The sequence below is a fragment of the Leiobunum rupestre genome, chromosome 4 (genome assembly GCF_980474605.1).
Source record: "Leiobunum rupestre chromosome 4, qqLeiRupe1.1.hap1, whole genome shotgun sequence".
NCBI lineage: Eukaryota > Metazoa > Arthropoda > Arachnida > Opiliones > Sclerosomatidae > Leiobunum > Leiobunum rupestre.
In genome coordinates, this window is record NC_143387.1 from 27,873,585 (window position 1) to 27,893,661 (window position 20,077).

Below are 20,077 nucleotides of genomic sequence, written 5' to 3' on the forward strand. Positions count from 1 at the left end.
CAGGAATATTAAACTCGATGGTATCGCCTCGCAACGACGAGATGGGTTTGAAGGTTGTCCATTTTCCTCCCTCAATTGACGTTTGGATAGGCGCGGATTGAAAAATATCAAGTTCACTTTTTAACGCTTCGCAATGACCCATAATTTTAGGAGAAAATATCAACGACCTTTCTAGCTCGTTTCCTGCCTACTAATGATTTTTTTCCACCGCGTTTTGGTCTTTTCTTAATTGTTTTAGTTTTGCGTTTACGTTTCCCAGTCCCGTATTGTTGTTTGAGATCATCGTACCTTTCTGTGAGGCGCCGTTTGGTAGCTTCACGTATGGATGACCCCGTCGAGACATCAGCCAAAACTTGTTTTCCCGTGGAGAGGGCTTGGCCCCCCAAAAATTTCGCCCCCCGTAAAAGAAACGGTTTCGCTAGCTTGTACAAGCCGGAGAAGAAACTCCCAAACCCGCTTCCGAATTGCCCGTGCCCCCGCTGATACGGCGATCCCACGTATACGTCGGGAATAGCGCCACCCGCCTGAGTGGCATAATATTGAGCGTACGGGCACGCTACGCAGCGTCTTTTTTCAAGAACGTGTCTTAAGGGCATCTTGGACGCAAATGAAGTTTTACTGTTAGATTGCCAAACTCAAAAGGAGCTGGTTTCCCATAAACATCGCGTAGATCTATTTGGATAGTATCAAAGTATTTCTTCTCAATGGGCACGTAATGCGGCGAAATGTACGTTTTCTCGATATGAGTACCAAATCGGGCTGATTCGTCAACCGCTATTATTCTTAACAATTTGACGAGCGACGAGCCCACCACTTGATCAGCGACGATATCGGAATAAACGAAGATTTGGGGCGGAATGTGGAAATTTAAGCGAGCCGGGTTCTCGCTTCTGCCCGCGATAGTTTTAGTTCTTTCAAATCCTAGCGTGTTGCTCAGTCCGTCACTCATAAATACGCCATAGGGGGTAATATTTTTTCCAACCAGCGCCACGTGTCCGTTCAGCGGATCGTGGGTAAGACACACATTAGCGGCGGTGCATAGCGCAGTGTCGTTTACTACTTTAAGTAAATGGTCTATACTCAAGTAATGCCCCGGAGGGATTTCTCGCATCGTCCCGACCATTTTAGGGTCAGACTGTCCCCCATGCTGGGCGGGATTAACGCGGAAATAGACGTAATTGTCATAGGGCAACACGTTGTAAAACGAAAAGGGATACAATATTTCCACCAACGCAACTTCCCACCCCCCCTTTAATTCGATAGGTTCGGGTAATTTTATCGTGAAACAGGCTACCGTATTATTCGGAAATATCTCGAGATTTGAATTACTGGGTATCGTTAGGTAAAAGGCTTCGGACATCTTTAGCAGAAACCCAAGAATTGAATGTAGCCGGATACCCTAACCAAGAAACGAAATATTCGACTTTACCCTTTGAGCGTCGCTTCTTTAATACTTTGTCAATTGTATATTCTTCCGGTTTTATAACTCGTTGAATTTCTTTGAAATAAAAATATCCCGTGATGGGTTCGTCAGCCAAATCAACGAGCTTAAATTGAAGAGGTCTTTTAGTATTCTTGAAAATAACTTTAAATATTTCGGCGCTCCAATTTTGATCGCTGTATCCTTTTAAAAACGGTCTGGCAGTTCGGGTAATCCTTACGTAATCGCCGACTTTGATACGGCATTTTCGGGGCTTGAGGGCGGCTGGCTGGGACTGCCCTGGTTTGTAAATATTTCTATAAACTTGAAGAATATTTTTGTCGTTTACATCGAAGGGAGCCATTTTAATTGCAGTATGATAACTGGCGTTATACGAATGAATTAAATTGGGCAGCTCGTCGAGATAGCGTCGCGTGTTTTTATGAGTAAAAAAACGATACATGCGCTGTTTCAGGGTCCTATTAAAACGCTCTACCATCGCGGCTTTAACATCGCTATTTTCGGAATGGTAATGTCTAATGCCCTCCTCTTTTAGGAGTTTTAAAACAGTCGAATTAACGTACTCCAACCCACGGTCGAACTGTATAGCGCGGGGCTTGCCCCGCTCTTTAAAAATTATTTTCAGGGCGCGGGCAACCTCAGCGCCGGTCTTACGTTTTAGGGGGACGGCAAATGCCACTCTCGAAAAGCAATCTATACAAGTAAGAATAAATGTGTATCCGGAATTGTCGCTCGCTAAAGAGCGCATATCTGCCAAATCAGTCTGATAGAGGTCTAGTCTGTTTCCTACACGAATCTTTCGTCTTTGGAATTTTCGAATAACTGGTCTATGTAACGTATAGGCGTCGTGAGTTTGCAAAAACGTTTCAACATTCTCCCGAGATATTCCGAGCTCTTTGACAGAATCGTATAATTTTTCAACACCCCCGTAGCTAGCTGGATTACGAGAATCGAAATATATTTTTTCAAGTCTAGTCGTTACGTTTATCGGTAACTCTCCCATTTCAAAATTTTGGCACTCGGCGTTTTTTTTTTACGTAAACGGTTCTTAATAGTAGGCGACCAAAGTTTCGGTGACTGTCGAGGTGTCGCGAAAGAATTAGGCCCGACCGCTGACGGCAAAGTTTTCTTTCGTTTGGAGGAGGCGAGCGAAAGATGGGGGCCCGGGGGGGCGGAAGCTGTTAGGAACGAAGTAGACGGTAATGGGGTGGTGGTGGGGAAGGCTTGAGGGGTGATTTTCCGTAGTTTACCCACCAGGTTATTAAATTTTGACCAACTCTGGGGTCTCGGCGCGTGGGGACTTATTAGATAATATACTAAATCAACAATATCAGAATCCGTTTGTATTTCACCGTCTAATAAAATCTGCCCCTGGCTGTCCCACCGCAGTCGACCGCTGTCCGAAATCAAATGATTAAATATCTCTCGGGCGCTCGCTCTGTATCCTAGCGGGAACAGATTGACTAATGTATCGAAACTGGGCGTATCGTTATTTTCAATCGGTTTATTTCGAGCGTGCTTTTTTAATAGCATCTCTTCGTATATCTTCCACTTGGTCCTGTCATCGAGCGCTTCGCTTTTTAAAATATCCGCCATTTCCGTGTCAATATCCGGTTTGAGTTGTTGATGGGGTGGCGTAATCGGCGCTAAAGTCATTTTTTTCGAGTACCTTAACATTTTTTATGTTCAACCTGTTAGGGCTCCCACGAGCGACGACACAATAGGCAGAAGAAACGAGAAAAATCCGGCACCTTTTTGATTTAATAATATTCGTTTTTTAGTTTGCCAGCCCAATTTTTTCTGCGCAATTTTGCGTAACGTTTTACGGTGTATTTTTAATCGTAGTTTTTGCCGCGTGGTTAGACGTATATTCCCGATAAGAGTATTATACACGCAATCAGATATTGCTTCGATCAACTCTTTATTGGCGTTAATTAAAATATTACGTCTCTTAACGCCCTTTAATTTGCCGATCGATTCGAGCAGATGTTTTTGCGACCTGACTCGTCGAGACATTGTACATCGAATGAATTCGACTCGCTGGGGGGGTGTGTGGTAACTAACCACCCTCGGAAAAGTATTATTTCGGAATGTATACCGAGACTTGCTCGCCTGGGAAAATATTAGTTCTGATCCGATGTGAGTCGGGGCAATCTTTCTGAAGGTCGATCAATACGTAAGAGTTTGGTTCCTTAGTCGCGTCAGAAATCGCTTCGATAACAAAGTTGGAATTATCAGGGGCCATTTGGCGCGCCAAGCAATTAATCTGTGTTTTGTCCCGTACATTTTTCGTTAAAAGTATGTAGTGCGCATTGAGGGAAATTTCGCGACACCCGCGACCCTGATGAAATAAATTTTGACTTATGTAGATAAAGCTAACATTACGATGATGCGAGACTTTGGTGAACAATTGGGCAACTTCTCCTTTTTGACCCGCCCCCATTAAATCGTCTAAAACCGCCAGTATCCGTTTCGAGCCGTCAAATAAGTCAGGATCGGGTAAACCCTTATGAAATATAACGTTATATTTTTTAAGTTTATCGTATCCTGGCTGATCCTCGCCGTAAAACCAGTGGATTTCTTCAATTTGAGGTTCAAACATTTGTTTTAAATGTTTAATCAGTTTTTCTACGAAATATGTCTTACCACTTTGGCTAGGCCCGCAAAGTATGATGTTACAACTGTGATAAAAAGGGTACATTATCACCGCGTAGCTGAAACCAGAATGAAATAAAATGGACATTTTGTTTTTATATATAATATTTTTTATTTTTGACAATAACAAAACACGTTTTCCCGGGACACACCCCCTTGCCACGTGGAAAGCGGCCGGCGCGCTAGAGACACACCCCCCTCGTGACCCCGACGCGCGCGGATAGCGGATCGAGAGAGAGAACGCGCGCGCCTCTCTCTCTCTATCTCTCTCTCTCTACCACGGAGACGGCGACTCGCGGAGACCGGCGCCTCTCGACCCGCGGTTCGCCCGCATAAGAGCGAAGGTTTTTTTTAAGCGCGTATTTTATATCCGAATGGAACTGTTCGGTAATTCGATAAAACCCGAACTTTATCCATTACGGGCCGATACGCTTTTTCCAAGTCGACGCTAACGAGCGTATGATCCGGAAGTCGACGGATTTGTTTGGGCAGAGGCACGGCAAACGCCGCCGGTATTTCAGTTTCTTCGTCAGTCACTCCTAGCATAGTTTTTAAATTTTCGCCGTTAATGATATGCTGATTACCGACATTAATTCGAAATCCTTTCACTTTCGTAACGTTAAATTTTTCGCCCGTATCCGGATTTTTCACCCAAAACGAGTAATTTTTTGGCCCGCCATACGCGGCTTCGTAAATAAACGAATTCTTTCCATAACCGGATAACTCGCTGACCATATCGCCCAAATAATGGCCCGTAGTTATAAGGGGTTGTTTCGAGACGTACTGGAGGGCGTCAGTGTCCAAATATAACGCGTTCTCTCCGACTATTTCAAGATATTTTAATAAAACTAATCTCGCTTGACAGGTTGTATAAGCGGCAATCACGCAATTTGTATGTTTTAGAGGGATTTCCGCTTCCTTGATGGGGGCTGATTTCACTAGAAGAGTCGTATCGTTGACTGTCAAAACCGATTTTACGTTGATTTCCGGATTTGATAGCAGTTCAAAGAACACTTTGGGTTCGCGAACGATTTCAGTTTTGGTCACAATGGATCGCTGACCGAGTTTTCTGGAAAAAAAAAGTTTTAATATCTATCACGCTACCCAATATGATTTATAACCCCAATGGGGGGGGTAATAAAATCCATACAGACCCCCACATGGAATTCAGCATTAATTTCGAGATGGCTCGAAGACCTTCGTTTTTGGAGACTTTGGTTGGGTCCAATTTGACCCCTTCATGACGTTCGAAAGCCGCAATGTATTCAGCCTGGGCTTCGGGGGTCTGACAATCTGACGGCCATCCGCTCGCCTCCACCTTGGTTTTTAGGAAACAGTCAACGTAATCTCGAAAAATCCCTCCACTGTCCGTTGCAGGATCGTATTGCGTCACCGTGTATGACCAGGCCTCAATTTTTTTTGTAATTTTGTATCCGCGATTTACCGCCCATCTTAATTCGTCGATTACCCAAACGCCTTTAAGCATTCTTTCGTCGTCAGAATGCTCGCAGTCACCCTGATACCGTAAATCGGCACACGTCCGGCATAGGGTAAACGTTAACTTTTTGTTAACGGTCCGATACGGAAGAATAGGATGGAATAAATTGGTTGGCGGGAGCACGTTACATAACAATAATCCCTCAAAATCGTCAATGGCTGGAATATCGCTACCGAGCAGAATTGTCGGATGACCAACGGCGACTTTGCCACTATAAAAAGGAAAACACACTTAAATATTTGTTTTCGTTATATATATATATTTTTCGATATAATACCGTTTGTTTATAAAAGGGTACAGGCTGCAAATGTCCACGTAGAATATTTTATCGTCGGTCCCTTCAACGTTACAGTACGTTCGTAAGGCTGATACTCTGCCCCCGAAAAAAGCGGCTCGCGGGTCTAAACGTTCAGTTAAAGTTTCCGAAAAATTAGAATTTTTTAAAAATTCATTTATGGCTGGATTTTGTTGTTTTTCCAAAATCCAATCGCACCCCCATTGTTGAATGACGGTATAACCCATTTCTTTAAGTTTATTGGTTGTCCGCATCGTGTTGGAAAATCGTGTATTAAGGGTATCGCTCGCGTTAGCGTATAATGGCTGGTTCCTATTTACAGAGTCCCCGAAGCAAGTCCTACAGCCGTGATACCTTTAATGAAAAAAAACCTGTTTATATTTTGTCTCTTTGAACTTTTTAAAATAATACTTACCAACAGCCCTGATATTGTAGAGCGTTTTTCTCACCGATTAGACCATCAATTTTAATTTTTCCAGCACGCGGTTCTCGACCATTCAGCGTTGACACGATGGTAACATTCCGGACATGCGCTTCCCAAGCCAGCCATTCTAAAGCCTCGGTGGATTGAGGCTCGGATAACCGATACAAATTAGCCGGTATTATGCCAATCGTTTCTGGCTCCAAAAATTTTTTCCTTAGTACGTAACTACACACTGACGCGATAGTCACACCCACGCTAAACGGATTAACTTCGCACAAGTCTTGAAATAGTTTCATAAACTTTAAACAACCCTTAGCTAATATGTGGGTATCTCTAGAACAATAGAGTTTTAACGTTTCGAGGTAATTAAACCCCGAACTCTTTTCGGTTTCGAGAGCGTACCATTTGTTAAAACTTTCGCGGTCTTTCGCCGTGAAATATTGGGCCCCGTAAGCTTCCAAGGGGGGCAGCGAGTTCTCCGAGACGTAGTTTGTTTGTTCGGGTTTGTAAATGTCAAAATTATTATCAACTACGTTGAATAGAAAATGAGGGAAAAAATCTTTCGTATATTCGCGGCCGAGCTCGAACGTATCCGCGAATTTCGACAGAGGAATGGGTATATAATTATACGAATCCGATAGAGTTAAATTGTGTAGTTTCAGTTGCAAGATGCGAGTTCCATTTATTATCGGATCGGGCTCAAACGAGTCGGCACTCTCCATTATAACTTGTAATAGGAGTTGCGTATCATAATTACTGGCATTATGTCCCAGCGCGGTCACTCTTCTTATCCGAGCCAGTGTTCTTAAATATTCGAAAAAGTTTCGCGCGGAATCTGAACCCAGAAATTGTCTTTGGCGAACGCCGCAAAATCTGCATGCTACGTCGGGGGTATCAACACACGCGACACAATAAGTTTCCGACACACATAAAATGGGTTGATGAATATAACAGTTTTTCTTATCGGGGTGCCGTTTGGTTTGGACCGTTTCAAAATCGTAAAATATCCACATTTGCGTGGGCTGACCGTTGGAATCGAAACGTGGTGGGGGGTGTCGCGGGTCTTTTATTACTTGGATGTAACATTGATGTCCCGAGGGGGAAAACTTACGACAAACGGTACAATACTGTTCGGTACAAGAATGCAGCTGGCCGTCGCGTTTAGTCAAATCGATTAGAATCGAACATTCCGTGCAATGAAATAAATTTTGACATAATGATAATTTATCGCCGGTTAATTTTATTTTATGATGAGCGTAGCAATCGACGCCCGTAAAATTACGTAAACAGTCGGGACATTTTATTATATCTCCGGTACATTTTATGGCCCTGCAACACGCGAAACAATAGTCTGAACACGCGTGGGTGCTATCTTGTCTGTACCCCTCTAGACACTTTGAACAAAACTTTTCTTTCCCGAATAAGGGTGCCAGATTTTTAACTAGATTGAAATGCGCCCCCTCGTTTAAAAGTACAATACGTTTTTTGTCCATACCTGCCCGTACTCTAGAATCGTACACCAAGGTCGGCCAGCTGTTTTTAATTTGATAGATTAAAATATCGTATTCTTTCAGATACGTTCTAAATTTTCTAATCGATTCGGGCGACGCGCATTCTTTATTAGGTCGGACACCCGATTTGGAGCATAGGAGGAGCGCCTCGGCTCGCTGAGCCACATTGTTTTCTTTGGAATGCGACAAAGTTTCATAGACCGTTTTTAGTCTTTTGTTTTCGGGCTCGTTCTGATATTTACACAGTGCCACACCGACGCAAAGAGCTCTAGCGAGACAGATTGAGTCGCTGTTCGCAATACGGACAATTGATCGTCTATTTCTAGAAAACAGGGCAAAGGTCTCTAGTCGTTTCCGTTTTGTACGGCCACCGCCTTGGGGGAGACGGACAATGGAAAAAGTTAAATTAACGGGTGCCAGGAAAAACGCTTCTTCCTCATCTGAATATATAGATTCGGATACCTCGTCGAGAAGGGCCTCGATATCAATTTGGTCACGTCTCCTAAATGAAATGGTTATATCGGGATGCGCCGCACCCAGCGCCGAACTACGGATTACTAGTTGTACCATGTCATCGGGGTTTACATCGCGTAATACCCGTTCAGTGACCCTGGCAAGCCCTTCCGCTATATTATTAGATATTTCAGCTTCCAATTCAATTCCCGTCATATTGAAGTTCGGGAACTGTTTTTCATTCTGACCCAAAATTACGCAATTAGGGTCCTCAAATTCAATATACCCCACAATTGGGAAATCTCCCTCCGCCTCCCCGTAACCGCTTTGGTTAAGTAGTTCGTTGAAATAGTCGTCCACCATTTCGGCGGATTCACGGGGTTCAGCATCATCCACCGGGACAATTTCAGGGGCGTCTATAAAAAATAAATATATATATTTTAATTTCTTAGATATTTTTCGGTACGAGAAAAAAACTTACTCTTCAGGTAGTCCAACACAGGTTCGTCATATTCGGCACCCAACATAGCATCCCACTCGAGTTCGAGTAATTCTTTTTCCCGCTTATTATATCTAGCTTCAATAATTTCGCCTAACCGAGGCGGTAATGCTTGATTAAATAATCGGAGTTCGGCTACCGTTTGGCACGCTTCTGGAACGTGGGGGATAGCTTGAACAGTTTCAAAAATTTCAATAACCGTCAAAATTAATTTAAAACTCAGACGGCTAAAGATTGCGGGTAACTTATTTGGTGCAAACCCCGGGTCTAAATTTAAAAATAAACATATTCCGTAATAAAATTGCAGTAGTTGCGGTACGGACCAGGGTCTATTTACCTCCAAATCGTCTAGAAACCAACATAAGCTTTCGCTATCCATTTTTTCTAGGTGCTAAGAAAACGACTTCCAACTAGAGAATTCCGCTGATTAGTGAAGTTTCTTTGACCGATAGGGCTCTATTTATACGTATCTTTTGAGGCTGTATAAAAATAATATCACGTCGTTAAGTCGAAACTCTATTATATAAAACTCGATTGTTTTCTAAAAGATGGGCCCCAATGTTTTTTAAGCCTATTAAATTTAAGGATGGATCAATGGCTACTTTAATGATAGACCCATAAATTTGGTGGCGGTTCATCCTTTTATCGCTGACACATGTTGTTTTTCAAAAGAGCCGCAGAAAACTCTTTTGACTATTTTGACAAAGCTGGATGAATATACGAAAAAAACTTTTTGACGGTGCCCTTCTTGTTCTCCGAGCGGCCCCAATTTTTTTACGAGCCGCTATTTTATTAGACACCAAACCCTTAGGGTGGAATCCTTTGGGGGCCACGCCGCTCGAGTCTTAATAGAACAATGTGGGCCCCTACGGTCTTTTTCTTTGAAGGGAAAATTGTTTAGGGGCTCTTTTTTTGTGTCAACCCTAACCTTTTTTACGATGCAAATTAAGTTTGACTCCTGAATTTAACATGACGCGTCAAATCGGGTATTGTTAAAATAGTGTGCACCGAAATGTTTATAAAAAGCGATTGTTTTCACAGCTGTTTTTAAGCGTCGAAGGATGGTCATGGTTATATGCTCAAAAACTTTTAAAAAAAGACGTTTCAAACTGTTAGATATTTTTTGGGGACAAACGTTTTGTCGAAAAATGGTTATAAATGAATGTTGTTGCGCGTAGAATTTTATGTAGCCCCATAAACTATGTGGAATAGATCCTCTTAATTATTGTATATATTTTTTTCATTTCTCGTTTGTATTTTTCATTTGTAAATAATTCCTTTCTATATATTAGTTATTTGTCAATATTTCTTTTTGTATATTTTAGTCATTTGTTTATTTTAGTCATTTGTTTATTTTAATACTTTGTATGCCATTTGCGTTTTTATAAAATATATAAAGTTTAAATCCCTTTTTTGGTTTATTGATAAATTTAGTTTAACGATAACTTCCGGTATGGAAGGTTCTATCCCCGCCTCTCCCGTTAGTCGGCTTATCGCGAACAATCCTAAAAACGCATTACTAATCGCGTTGATTTTACTTTTAATGGGACTTGTGGAATTTCTATCTCTTTGGTTTACCAATATGGGCGTCGCTATACACATAACACCGCAAAATTTGACTAATCGCGTGAGTCATTGAGTCAACCCATTACATCATCCTGATTACGTCATCAAATTATTATCGCTATATAAGGGATTCATCCCCGTCATCCATCGGCAGTACACTACAAACCGTTTCTCGAGCATCATGTCTAAACGAAGCTGTGTAGATAACGTTCCTGGGCCCACTAAAATGTCTAAATTTGATCCGACTCAGCGGAAAGTTAACCCTCGGTATTCACTTTCATCCGAGCTTTTCGTTACTACGGGTTTTACGTCTGAGCTCGATATATCTGTAGCTCTATGCAATAAAATCACACACCAGGCCTTTGAAATGTCTTCGCGCGCCTGGGATGATTTATACGGCCACTGGGAACAAATAAATGATCCCCAACGGTTGCCCTTTCGATCACCGTTCCCGCTATCTGATGCGCTAGTGACCGCCGCCATGTCTGACCAAAAAGAATTAACCTTGCAAAGTACGATATCCGAAGCGTCGGTCGTAATCAAAGCGCCGGAAACTCGAGAATTGGACCGACTCAAATATTTCATTAATTCGCACATTCAACTCCTTAAAGTGAACCAAAAACTCTTTGAATTAATGGGTTACGTTATAACCGATAATTATCGTAAAATTTACGAAATATTGTATAAAGAACCATGTGCACCCAACAATTTATTTCTATCGGATGAACATGAAAGGTATGATACCGTTGTCCGCTACGCGTCCAATTACGTAACAGCATTTAAAATTATTGACGATTTTAAAGAAACAGTGGCCAACCAAAATATGTTTTGTGTATTTAACTTTTACAATTTGTTTAATATGGTATCTACCAGCCATAAATATATTAAAAATAAATTGTTTTATCTTTAAACGTTTTCATCCGCTTAATGTACTGTAACTTTGAATGTATAAATAAAACCTTATAATTTGTATACACTCTGCTCTTTTTTTCCAAAACACTTTTACCGATGACCGCCCGCTATTTTACGCTACCCTTAGGGGCCCGAAAGTGTTTGTCGGCGAAAACCAACCAACTCGACATTCACTATGACGGGTAGGCTGTTTGCATAACATCGTGTCACCACCATAGATAACCTATTGACCTATAATGGGTTAACACCTTGGGTTTTATGGGTTATAACATCGTAAATCATCTAACCTTTTGACCTAAAATGGGGTGCCTCCAGCTATTAACTATGACTGGCCGGCTGTTTGCATAACATCGTGTCAGTCCACACCACCTGCGGAATAGGGGCAGATAACCTATCGTAAATCATCTAACCTATTGACCTAACCTATTGACCTGCCGAAAATGTACGCAAAATGGGGCCCCTATAGGGGGGTCCGTTTCACACCTATTTAACGGCTGTTTGCATCGTGTCCATAGGGGCAGATAACCTATTGACCTAACATCGTAAATCAGCTAACCTTTTGACCTAAAATGGGGTGCCTCCAGCTATTAACTATGACGGGCCGGCTGTTTGCATAACATCGTGTCAGTCCACACCACCTGCGGAATAGGGGCAGATAACCTATCGTAAATCATCTAACCTATTGACCTAACCTTTTGACCCCGCCGAAAATGTACGCAAAATGGGGCCCCTATAGGGGGTCCGTTTCACACCTATTTAACGGCTGTTTGCATCGTGTCCATAGGGGCAGATAACCTATTGACCTCGTAAATCAGCTAACCTTTTGACCCCGCCGAATATTGCCGCAAAAGGGGGCCCCTATAGGGGCCCGTTTCACCCGCCCGCAGGTGCCCCTTATCGGCATACGCACTCACTTATCTCTGTCATGATTTAAAAGCAAGTTTAGTGAGAAATTATTCTTCAAGAGGTCAACTACTATAGGGTAGTTTGGGCGCTTGCCCAACGTGTTTAGCTCCGGGGGTCCGAATTAAAACGTAATAATTAGATTACTTTGAAATTTAAAATTGTCAAAATTATTTTAAGCACTAAACAAGAGGCTGTTTTACACATCAATATTAATTTAATAAGTTAAAACACAACAATAAAACAGTTCAGCTTGAAATAGCGCGAAACTAGACAATGGCCACTGTAGTCTTCCCCCTTAACAATGGGGGAGACAAGCCTAAATAAGTAGTTGATGAATTTGGGTAAAGAGGTAATCGTAGGGTGGAATTCTTCGATTAAAAGTAAAGTTGGTAATATTTATTTGTAAATAATATACTTAATAATAAAAAATTTATTAATTTAGTAATAATAAAACTTTTATTAATTTAATAATAATAACATTTTTATTAATTTAATAATAATAAAATTTTTATAAATTTAATAATAATAAAAATTTTATTGATTTAATAATAATAAAATTTTTAAATAATTATATACAATTTGGCTAGTTAAAGAACAACAAAAATTACAAAGGAGTTTTTTATGGGGGCCTCTTAATCACGCAGTGCCTACTCGCGAAAAAATCCTGGCGGGGCTACTGTTTCCTAAGTCCCCAAAAAGCAATATCTTGCTGAGCGCAAAGAATAACAATTTGTACCCACGTATCTTAAACGTCGCGATTCCCCGTAAAATCGCCTTCTCTTTGATTATCGATTTTCGTCGCAACTGATCCGTTATTTTTACTCTGAAGATACATTTGAAACTTTTCGTATGCAAACATGTGTGGTGATTTATCTGAGCTAAAGTGTTTTTAAATTTTTGGTCTGTATTTTTCTAGTCTGAATAACCGTTAGTCAAAGAATACATAGTAGTAGAAAAATGACGACAGCAAAAGCAATACGCCTTGTTGTTTTCAATCGAATATTCTAGAATTGGAAATTTATCATACCAATGTAAATTGAAACTTCGTTTTTGCCCATTAAAATCGGTTTGTGGAAATGTTTTCCATTTAGGCTGAACTGGGTTATCGTTTTTCTGTAACAAGTTTTATTGTTTATATTTGTCTATATTTTTAGCTTTTGCTGGTTTGTCGTTACTTACTCACTAAATCAGTAAATGCTACTCGACTGTCAAGCATTGAATTTGCCGACTTAATATCACCAATAGTATTTGCCCTTTTATTAATTATTTCTTCGTGTTTTGGTTCGGAGCGGTTTGAGATACATTGTTCCTCAACAAATTCTCCTTACCAACTTGGTTCTGTAGCTTTTTCTTGGGTTTCAATAGTTCCATTGGTTTTAACTTTGAAGAACTTTTGAAGTGTATCCTTTTGATAATTAATTTGTTTTTGTTCTAATTTTCTCTTCTTTCGCTTTTCAGCTCGTGAAGCGTGAGTTTTATTAAATCTTTTCATATTTAAATCTCCACACTAAAACTAACCATTCAAATTAACTTTATAAGAGGGGGTTGAGCGGCTTTAAATAATGAAGTTTTTTCCCAACCTCGAAAAATGATTAACCAGAGCAAATAGGTGAAAAGCCCGTAAAGGCCCTAGAATAAGTCAGAGCTTAAACCCTTTAAAGGGCTGTCTTAAAAAGTAACTTTAATAGCCTTGAAATGGGCTGTTTTAAAAAAGTTACTTCTAATAGTCTAAAAACGCAGTTTGAAAAAGTACAAATAGCCTTAAAAAGGCCGTTTGAAAAAAGTAAAAAGTAAAATAGTTTTAAAAGGTGGTTTGAAAAAAGTACAAATAGCCTTAAAAAGGCTATTTCAAAATGTAGCTAGTCGCTACTAATAGCCTTGATAAAGGCGGTTTCAAAAAGTAGCTACTAATAGTCTTCAAAAAGACTGTTTAATATAATGACTAATTAGCCTTTTAAAAGGCTTTTGGTTTGAGGTAAATTATTTAAGTGTTTAAATTTTAGACAAGCGCATTAAGGCTTCTTTAAACCTCGAGGAGGTAGAAGTACGCTCTTGTCAAAATTTTAAACAGACCAGTAAAAATTTTTCATAAAACACTTAACCGTATAGTAGATGGTAATGATTTGGGGCCCCCTAGATAATTACTTTTTCAACTTTCAGTATTTGGGTTTATTTATTCTTGATTTCTAAGTATTTGGATTAACTTGCTTCTTGGTTGAAAATTCTTTTATATTTTTCTATTGGTTATTTTTGTTGTTGTTTAGTACGTCTAACTCGCTGTTGTAACTACTTAATTTATAATATTCTGAATAAATTAAACTCGGTTGTTTCGTCTCAATTATTATAAATGAAATAAAAATTTTATACCGGGCGGGAATGAACCGGGATTACGGTTTTAGTAATACCTTTAAGGGTCATCTCGAGAAATTAATACCACTAGGGACAATTCTTCCGAGAAGAGGTAAATTTTGGCTTGCCAACTTGTTATTCAAAAGTGTTACAATGAAGTTATGAACAATAGGCCCCAGGCATTTTCAAACTATTTTATTTAATTAAACTCGAATAAAACATTTTGAAGACGAAATAGAGACTCAAATTTTGCGCCTAAATCATCCGTTCAAAACGTGCACTTCCTCCAGGGTGTCGCTGATGCTAGGATTTTTATTGTCGAGTGTCCACGGTTTTCGCCGGAGTTTGGCATCTTTAATCTTTATATTTATTTACTCTAAAACATTAGGCATGCCAAAATGATGACGGCTTGTGTGTAGCCGTCCAAACAGGTCCAAGTAGATACAATGTACAGATAGGTACCAAAATAACACAAAGATTAGCCTAGCTGATTGATATTATTAAGAAAAGTAAAAGTTGTGATAATATGACATGAATAAAATAATAGACAAAAATAATGAAACAGAATACCAAGTGGGGTAACACGGTCTATTTGTTATAATCACTGAGTATAATGTCCTGGGCGCTTAAATAAAACATCTTAAAGGAAATCGCAAAGAAGTAATATATCCGAGAGCCAGGACCTGCAAGTTACTGCTTTTTGAAATAATTGAAACTTTTCACCGGTAAACAGAACTTCATTTTCTTCTTAAGCCTTTATATGTCAAAAAAAGCTACCTGGTTAAAAGAAAACACTTGTTACATACCGCACTGGTGAAAAGTTCCAATTATTTCAACAAGCACTATATAAACAGTAACTTTCAGGTCCCTGATTCTCCGAAATATTACTTCTTGGCGATTTCCTTAAAGAGGTTTTATTGAAGCGTCTATTCCGGTTATTAATAACACTATAAGCGATAACACGGTGGGCGAAATAGTTTAGTCCCATGGTTTTATTGGCACGAGGATCCTATATTGTTCCTGGTATAAGCACTATATGGGTTTGGTCAGCCTGGTACGACGTTTACCCGGAAAGGGAGCCGCGGTACACAATATTCAGCCTGGGCGTACAAAAATACAGAAGGGGGCACAAGAAACATAAACAATATAACAAAAATTAAGTTTGAATAGCTTGTCGTAATAAGGCACACGTAGCTGTGATGACTGCTGGAGAACCCCTATGCACCGCCATGAGTACCCCAACGACAGTTTCTGGAAATGCACAGTTGTTTAATGTCTGTAGAAGAGAACGTCGGAACTTACGGTGCTTCGGGCAGTCAAATAAAACATGTTGAGTATCTTCCCGTGCCCCACAGTGAGGTCAATAGTCTGTGGGGCTTAAACGAAATCGACTGAGGGTAGAGTGTCGTCACACCGCGAGAGTTTAACGGTGAAGACATCCCTAGAACTGGGGAATAAGTCTACCTTCGAAGGACGAATCAACCGAGTAACAGACGCGAGCAGATCGGCGGACTCATTACCAGGAACTCCAACGTGAGCCGGACACCACAAGAAGGTAATTGGGCTAGTGTACCGATCGCATAAATTATGAATAAGTGTTAACCACCGGGTCAAGAGATCGCTGATATAGTTGTGTGAGAGCACTTTGTGAGTCTGAAAAAATAACTACAGCTTCTTTAAGATGCGTGAACGCGTATGAGAGGGCCATTGGGATCGCGAAGAGTTCCATCCTATTAATTGGATGAACCGAGTCCACCAGCGAAGTCGCACCCACCGTTGCGTCTGTGAGGTGAGGATCTAAGGCTTCAAAGAATAGTTGACGTAACTGTACAGAATTTAATTCCTCCTTGGGAGTAGATAGCCAGTGTGGAATGATCGTGGCCTCTGGTGGCACCCATGGCGGGGAGTATGTAATGGGTAGGTGACTCCTGGAGAAGTGGAAGAGGGGGATACAGAATAACGTGGGAGAGTGAGAGCCGGGGGGGGGGGGGCAGAATAACAAGAATGGATATAATTTGGTGTATACAGCAATAAGCCTTCACACCCTGCGCACCAGATACAAAATAAAACAAATGGAAAATTAACAAACACTAATAGAGAACAATGCAATAAAATGAAAACACAAACAAAAAATTAAAATACGTGAGAAATCAAATAACAAAACAAAAAGGAATGATAAATAATGGTCCGAAGAAAGTTATCAAGTCCGAACAGCGTTGCGAAGTATATCGCAAGTGGCAGAAATAACGTCGGAAAATCCGGCATGGACCGCTTTCAACACACCCGTCAGAGAGATGTGAAGAGTCCTCTTATGAAGAAGACCACGCCGTGCTGCAGCTTGGGATGGACAGGCGAAGAGGATGTGCTCCACGGTATCTACCGCCTCGCACTTCGAGCAAGAATCCGAGCTACTCATATTAAAGCGGAAGAGAGTTACTTTCGTGGGAAGGCGTCCACAGCCGAGACGCGCCAAAAGAGTGTCATCCCGCCTGAGAAGTTGAAGCCGCATAATCTCGCGAGAGCCCGGATTAGGCTTCGCCCCCCTGAGCGCGTAGGAGGTAGCTCGGGCCTGCCAGGAATCCCGCCAAGCACTGGTAAACACTTTACTACACGCAGATTTCAATTGGAAAAGCGTAGCCGGGAGAAAAAAGTCCACCTTGGAGGGGCGCGGAAGACTGGTGACGTCCGCGAGACCATCCGCCGTTCGTTGCCCACGCCGACGTGAGCCGGACACCACAAAAGAGTCACTGAGTAAGAGTACCCGTCACACAAGTCATGAATAGCGGTGACTACCGGATCATTTGAACGCGTATGTAACGTCGTAAGCGCGCTTTTGGAGTCGGAGCAGAGGACTATTGAACTTCCAAGATGAGCGGAACCATATGAAAGTGCCAATTGAATGGCGAACAGCTCTATCCTGTTGATGGGATGGCCGGGATCCACCAAAGACCGAGCACCGACTCGGAAGGAATGGCGAAGGCGGCACCCCCGACTCCCGAGTCCGGGGCGAAAGATCCGTCAGTGTAACTAACCGTCGCGTCGAGCGTCGCAAGGAATAACTGTCGCAGCCCGTCCGAACACAGGTCACCTTTTCGAGTAGTTAGCCAACGGGAGATGACCGTCACCTTGGGAGGTTCTCAAGGAGGAGTGGACGTTGGAGGAAGAGGACCCCTGGATGAATGAAAGAGCCAGGATAGATTGTGTTCCCTAGCCAAGTTCCACGCCCGGAGCAGAAAAGGAACCTCCAGTTGAGCCAGGTTGTCCCGCAGAAGAGAGGGATAAAAGGCAAGGGTATCCGCTGCGCCACACGGAGCAAGTGTATGGAGGTCCAAAAGAGTGCGACGAAAACTAAGCGGCGGAATTGCGGTCTCAGCTTCCATCAGGACAATGGGCGTAGACCGAGGCACACCAAGTATGGACCCGTAGAGCAGAGGAGCGGCTACGGACGCATAGAGGGGGCTGGCATACTCCAGCCTGGAGCCAATGAGGTGGGTGTACAAAAGCCTTAGAACGCCCCTACTGGCACCCCAACCGGTCGCTGAGACAGTACGCAGAAGATTGAGGCGCTTGAGAGAAGACGAGGCTAGAGCCTCGACGTGAGGCTTCCATGTGAGTCTGTCGTTGAAAATACCGCCAAGGTACCTATACGAGTGGACTTTGGTTAAGGGAGTGCTGTCGAGACTGAGAGTGAGATCGCCTGGGATGTTAGTCTCTTCTGAGAATAGCATAAACTGGCACTTGAGTCGCTGAAAGTTGAGACCCCAGCGTGCACCGTACTCCGCGATGTGATCAAGCGATTGCAGCAAGGAGCTGTATAAAGCGCAAAGGGCTTGGCCACAAACCCAGGCCGCAATATCGTTGGCGTGTTCCTCTTGGGCAACATGTCTCTGGCATAGTTGAGGGATCCCGTCCAACATGGGATGGGGCTGATTGAGTTGCCCTGAGGAACGCCTCTCGTGACGAGGTAAGTGGCTGAGAGCACACCATTGAACCTGACCTGATAGGTCCTATCCTTGAGGAAGTCTTCCACCCAACGAAGAAGATTGCCAGTAAGACCCCATTGTTGGAGTTTGTAGAGCAGCGCCTGGTGGTGAACACTACCAAAAGCGTCTTTCAGATCTAAGAAGACCGCAAGACAGTGATTGTTCGTAGCGAGAGCGCCTTGGGCTGGCATAGCAAGGCGGATCACATTGTCGGTCGCTCGACGCCCACGTCTAAAAACTGACTGCTCTGCAGGCAGAACAGCGTTCTGGTCTAGGAACCAGATCAGTCTGCCGAGAACCAGCTTCTCGTAGATTTTGCCGAGATTAGGAAGCAGAGAGATGGCGCGGTAAGAGGCGACATCGATGGAGGGCTTCCCAGGCTTCATAATGGGGTGCAAGACAGCATGTTTCCAACAAGTAGGCATGATGCCCTCCGCCCAAAGGCTGTTATAGAGCGATAGGAGAGACTTTCGGAAAGCCGGAGTCGAGTTCTTGATGATGAGGTTGGAGACGATGTCCTCCCCCGGGGAGGTGTTGCGTAGGCCGGAGAGGACCTCGTATAACTCCGCTTCCGAGAAAGGGACATTGTATCTCACCGGTGGCTGCTCCAGAAGGTTTTCAGGCTGATATTGTTGTTCCGGGCCGAGCGTTGGCTGTGGGTGAGTATCCGCTCTAGCAGACTGCGCGAGGCACTCTGCGACTTGGGTTTGATCCGTTTCCACGTCGTCTCCTTTGTTCAACCTAATTAGCTTCCGTGGACGCGTGCCGGTCTTGAACCACCGAACTTGAGACCAGACCTGAGTCAAAGGAGTGTGAGCATGTAGCTTATTGCAATAAGATCTCCAACTGTTACGCTTCGTCGCTCTAGTTAGTTTTTTGAAAAGGGCCCTTTCACGTTTGTTACAAGCGACCTGATCCAACGAATGACCCGAGCGTTGGGCCCTGCAACGAGCTGCTTTGACAGTCTTAGCCTGCTCGGAGCATGCGTTGACATTCCACTGGAGGACGCTAATCATCTCCAGTAGGATGTGAAGGGAAGGCATCCTGATGGGTAGAGCCCTGACCATGGGGGATGGGGGGGCAATTTGCTGTTGAATTTTTCCACAAAGCCGGCGGTAAGAGAAGCCGCAAGGGATTTCAAGACCAAACCGTTTGTCCTTGGTGCCCTGGATCTTTTCGTAGGTTTCCACAACGGCGGGTACGATGTGCGCCACCATCAGCGAAATATCAGCAGCCGAAAAAGGCCCAGAGGCGCGGCCGTCTTTACCTCTGGGGCGGACGCCGCCGAAGGTGGTGGCCTGCGTGGGGTTTTACTCCTGGGGCGTGACACTACGTGGGCGTATCATCGTATGACTTTTGACGGACGATTGCTCGTGCCTCTCTGAAGGAGACATCATTGAATTGGGAATAATACTGCTAGAATTACAATTACCATTTCGGTTGCCATGGTTACGCGGGACCTGTTCTGAGAAGACTGTACGATATTCATCTTTATAATTGGGCGGTAGCGCCATCTATATTTTGTAAAGTTATATGATTCGCGCAAAAATTCAATTGCAATATAGTTGCCACCACTAGAGACAGA

At 42.7% G+C, this 20,077-nt stretch overlaps 1 protein-coding gene across 1 annotated transcript; it reads right to left on the reverse strand.

The window, feature by feature from the left end:
* Positions 1-4,254: 4,254 nt before the first annotated feature.
* Positions 4,255-6,675, reverse strand: LOC149947367 (uncharacterized). The gene is made up of 4 exons (XM_090172372.1): positions 6,305-6,675; positions 5,872-6,243; positions 5,251-5,805; positions 4,255-5,165 (listed from the first exon to the last, which is right to left on the reverse strand). Exons 1-4 carry the CDS (start codon positions 6,607-6,609, stop codon positions 4,448-4,450), a joined length of 1,950 nt encoding a protein of 649 aa, XP_090028498.1. The 5' UTR covers positions 6,610-6,675; the 3' UTR covers positions 4,255-4,447.
* Positions 6,676-20,077: the final 13,402 nt, after the last annotated feature.

Coding starts and splice junctions, on each gene's coding strand:
- LOC149947367 (XM_090172372.1), bottom strand. CDS start 6,609: ATGAAACTATTTCAAGACTTGTGCGAAGTTAATCCGTTTAGCGTGGGT. Junction 5,806..5,871: donor TACCCTTTTATAAACAAACG/GTATTATATCGA, acceptor TCCTTTTTATAG/TGGCAAAGTCGCCGTTGGTC. Junction 5,166..5,250: donor ATGCTGAATTCCATGTGGGG/GTCTGTATGGAT, acceptor TTTTTTTTCCAG/AAAACTCGGTCAGCGATCCA.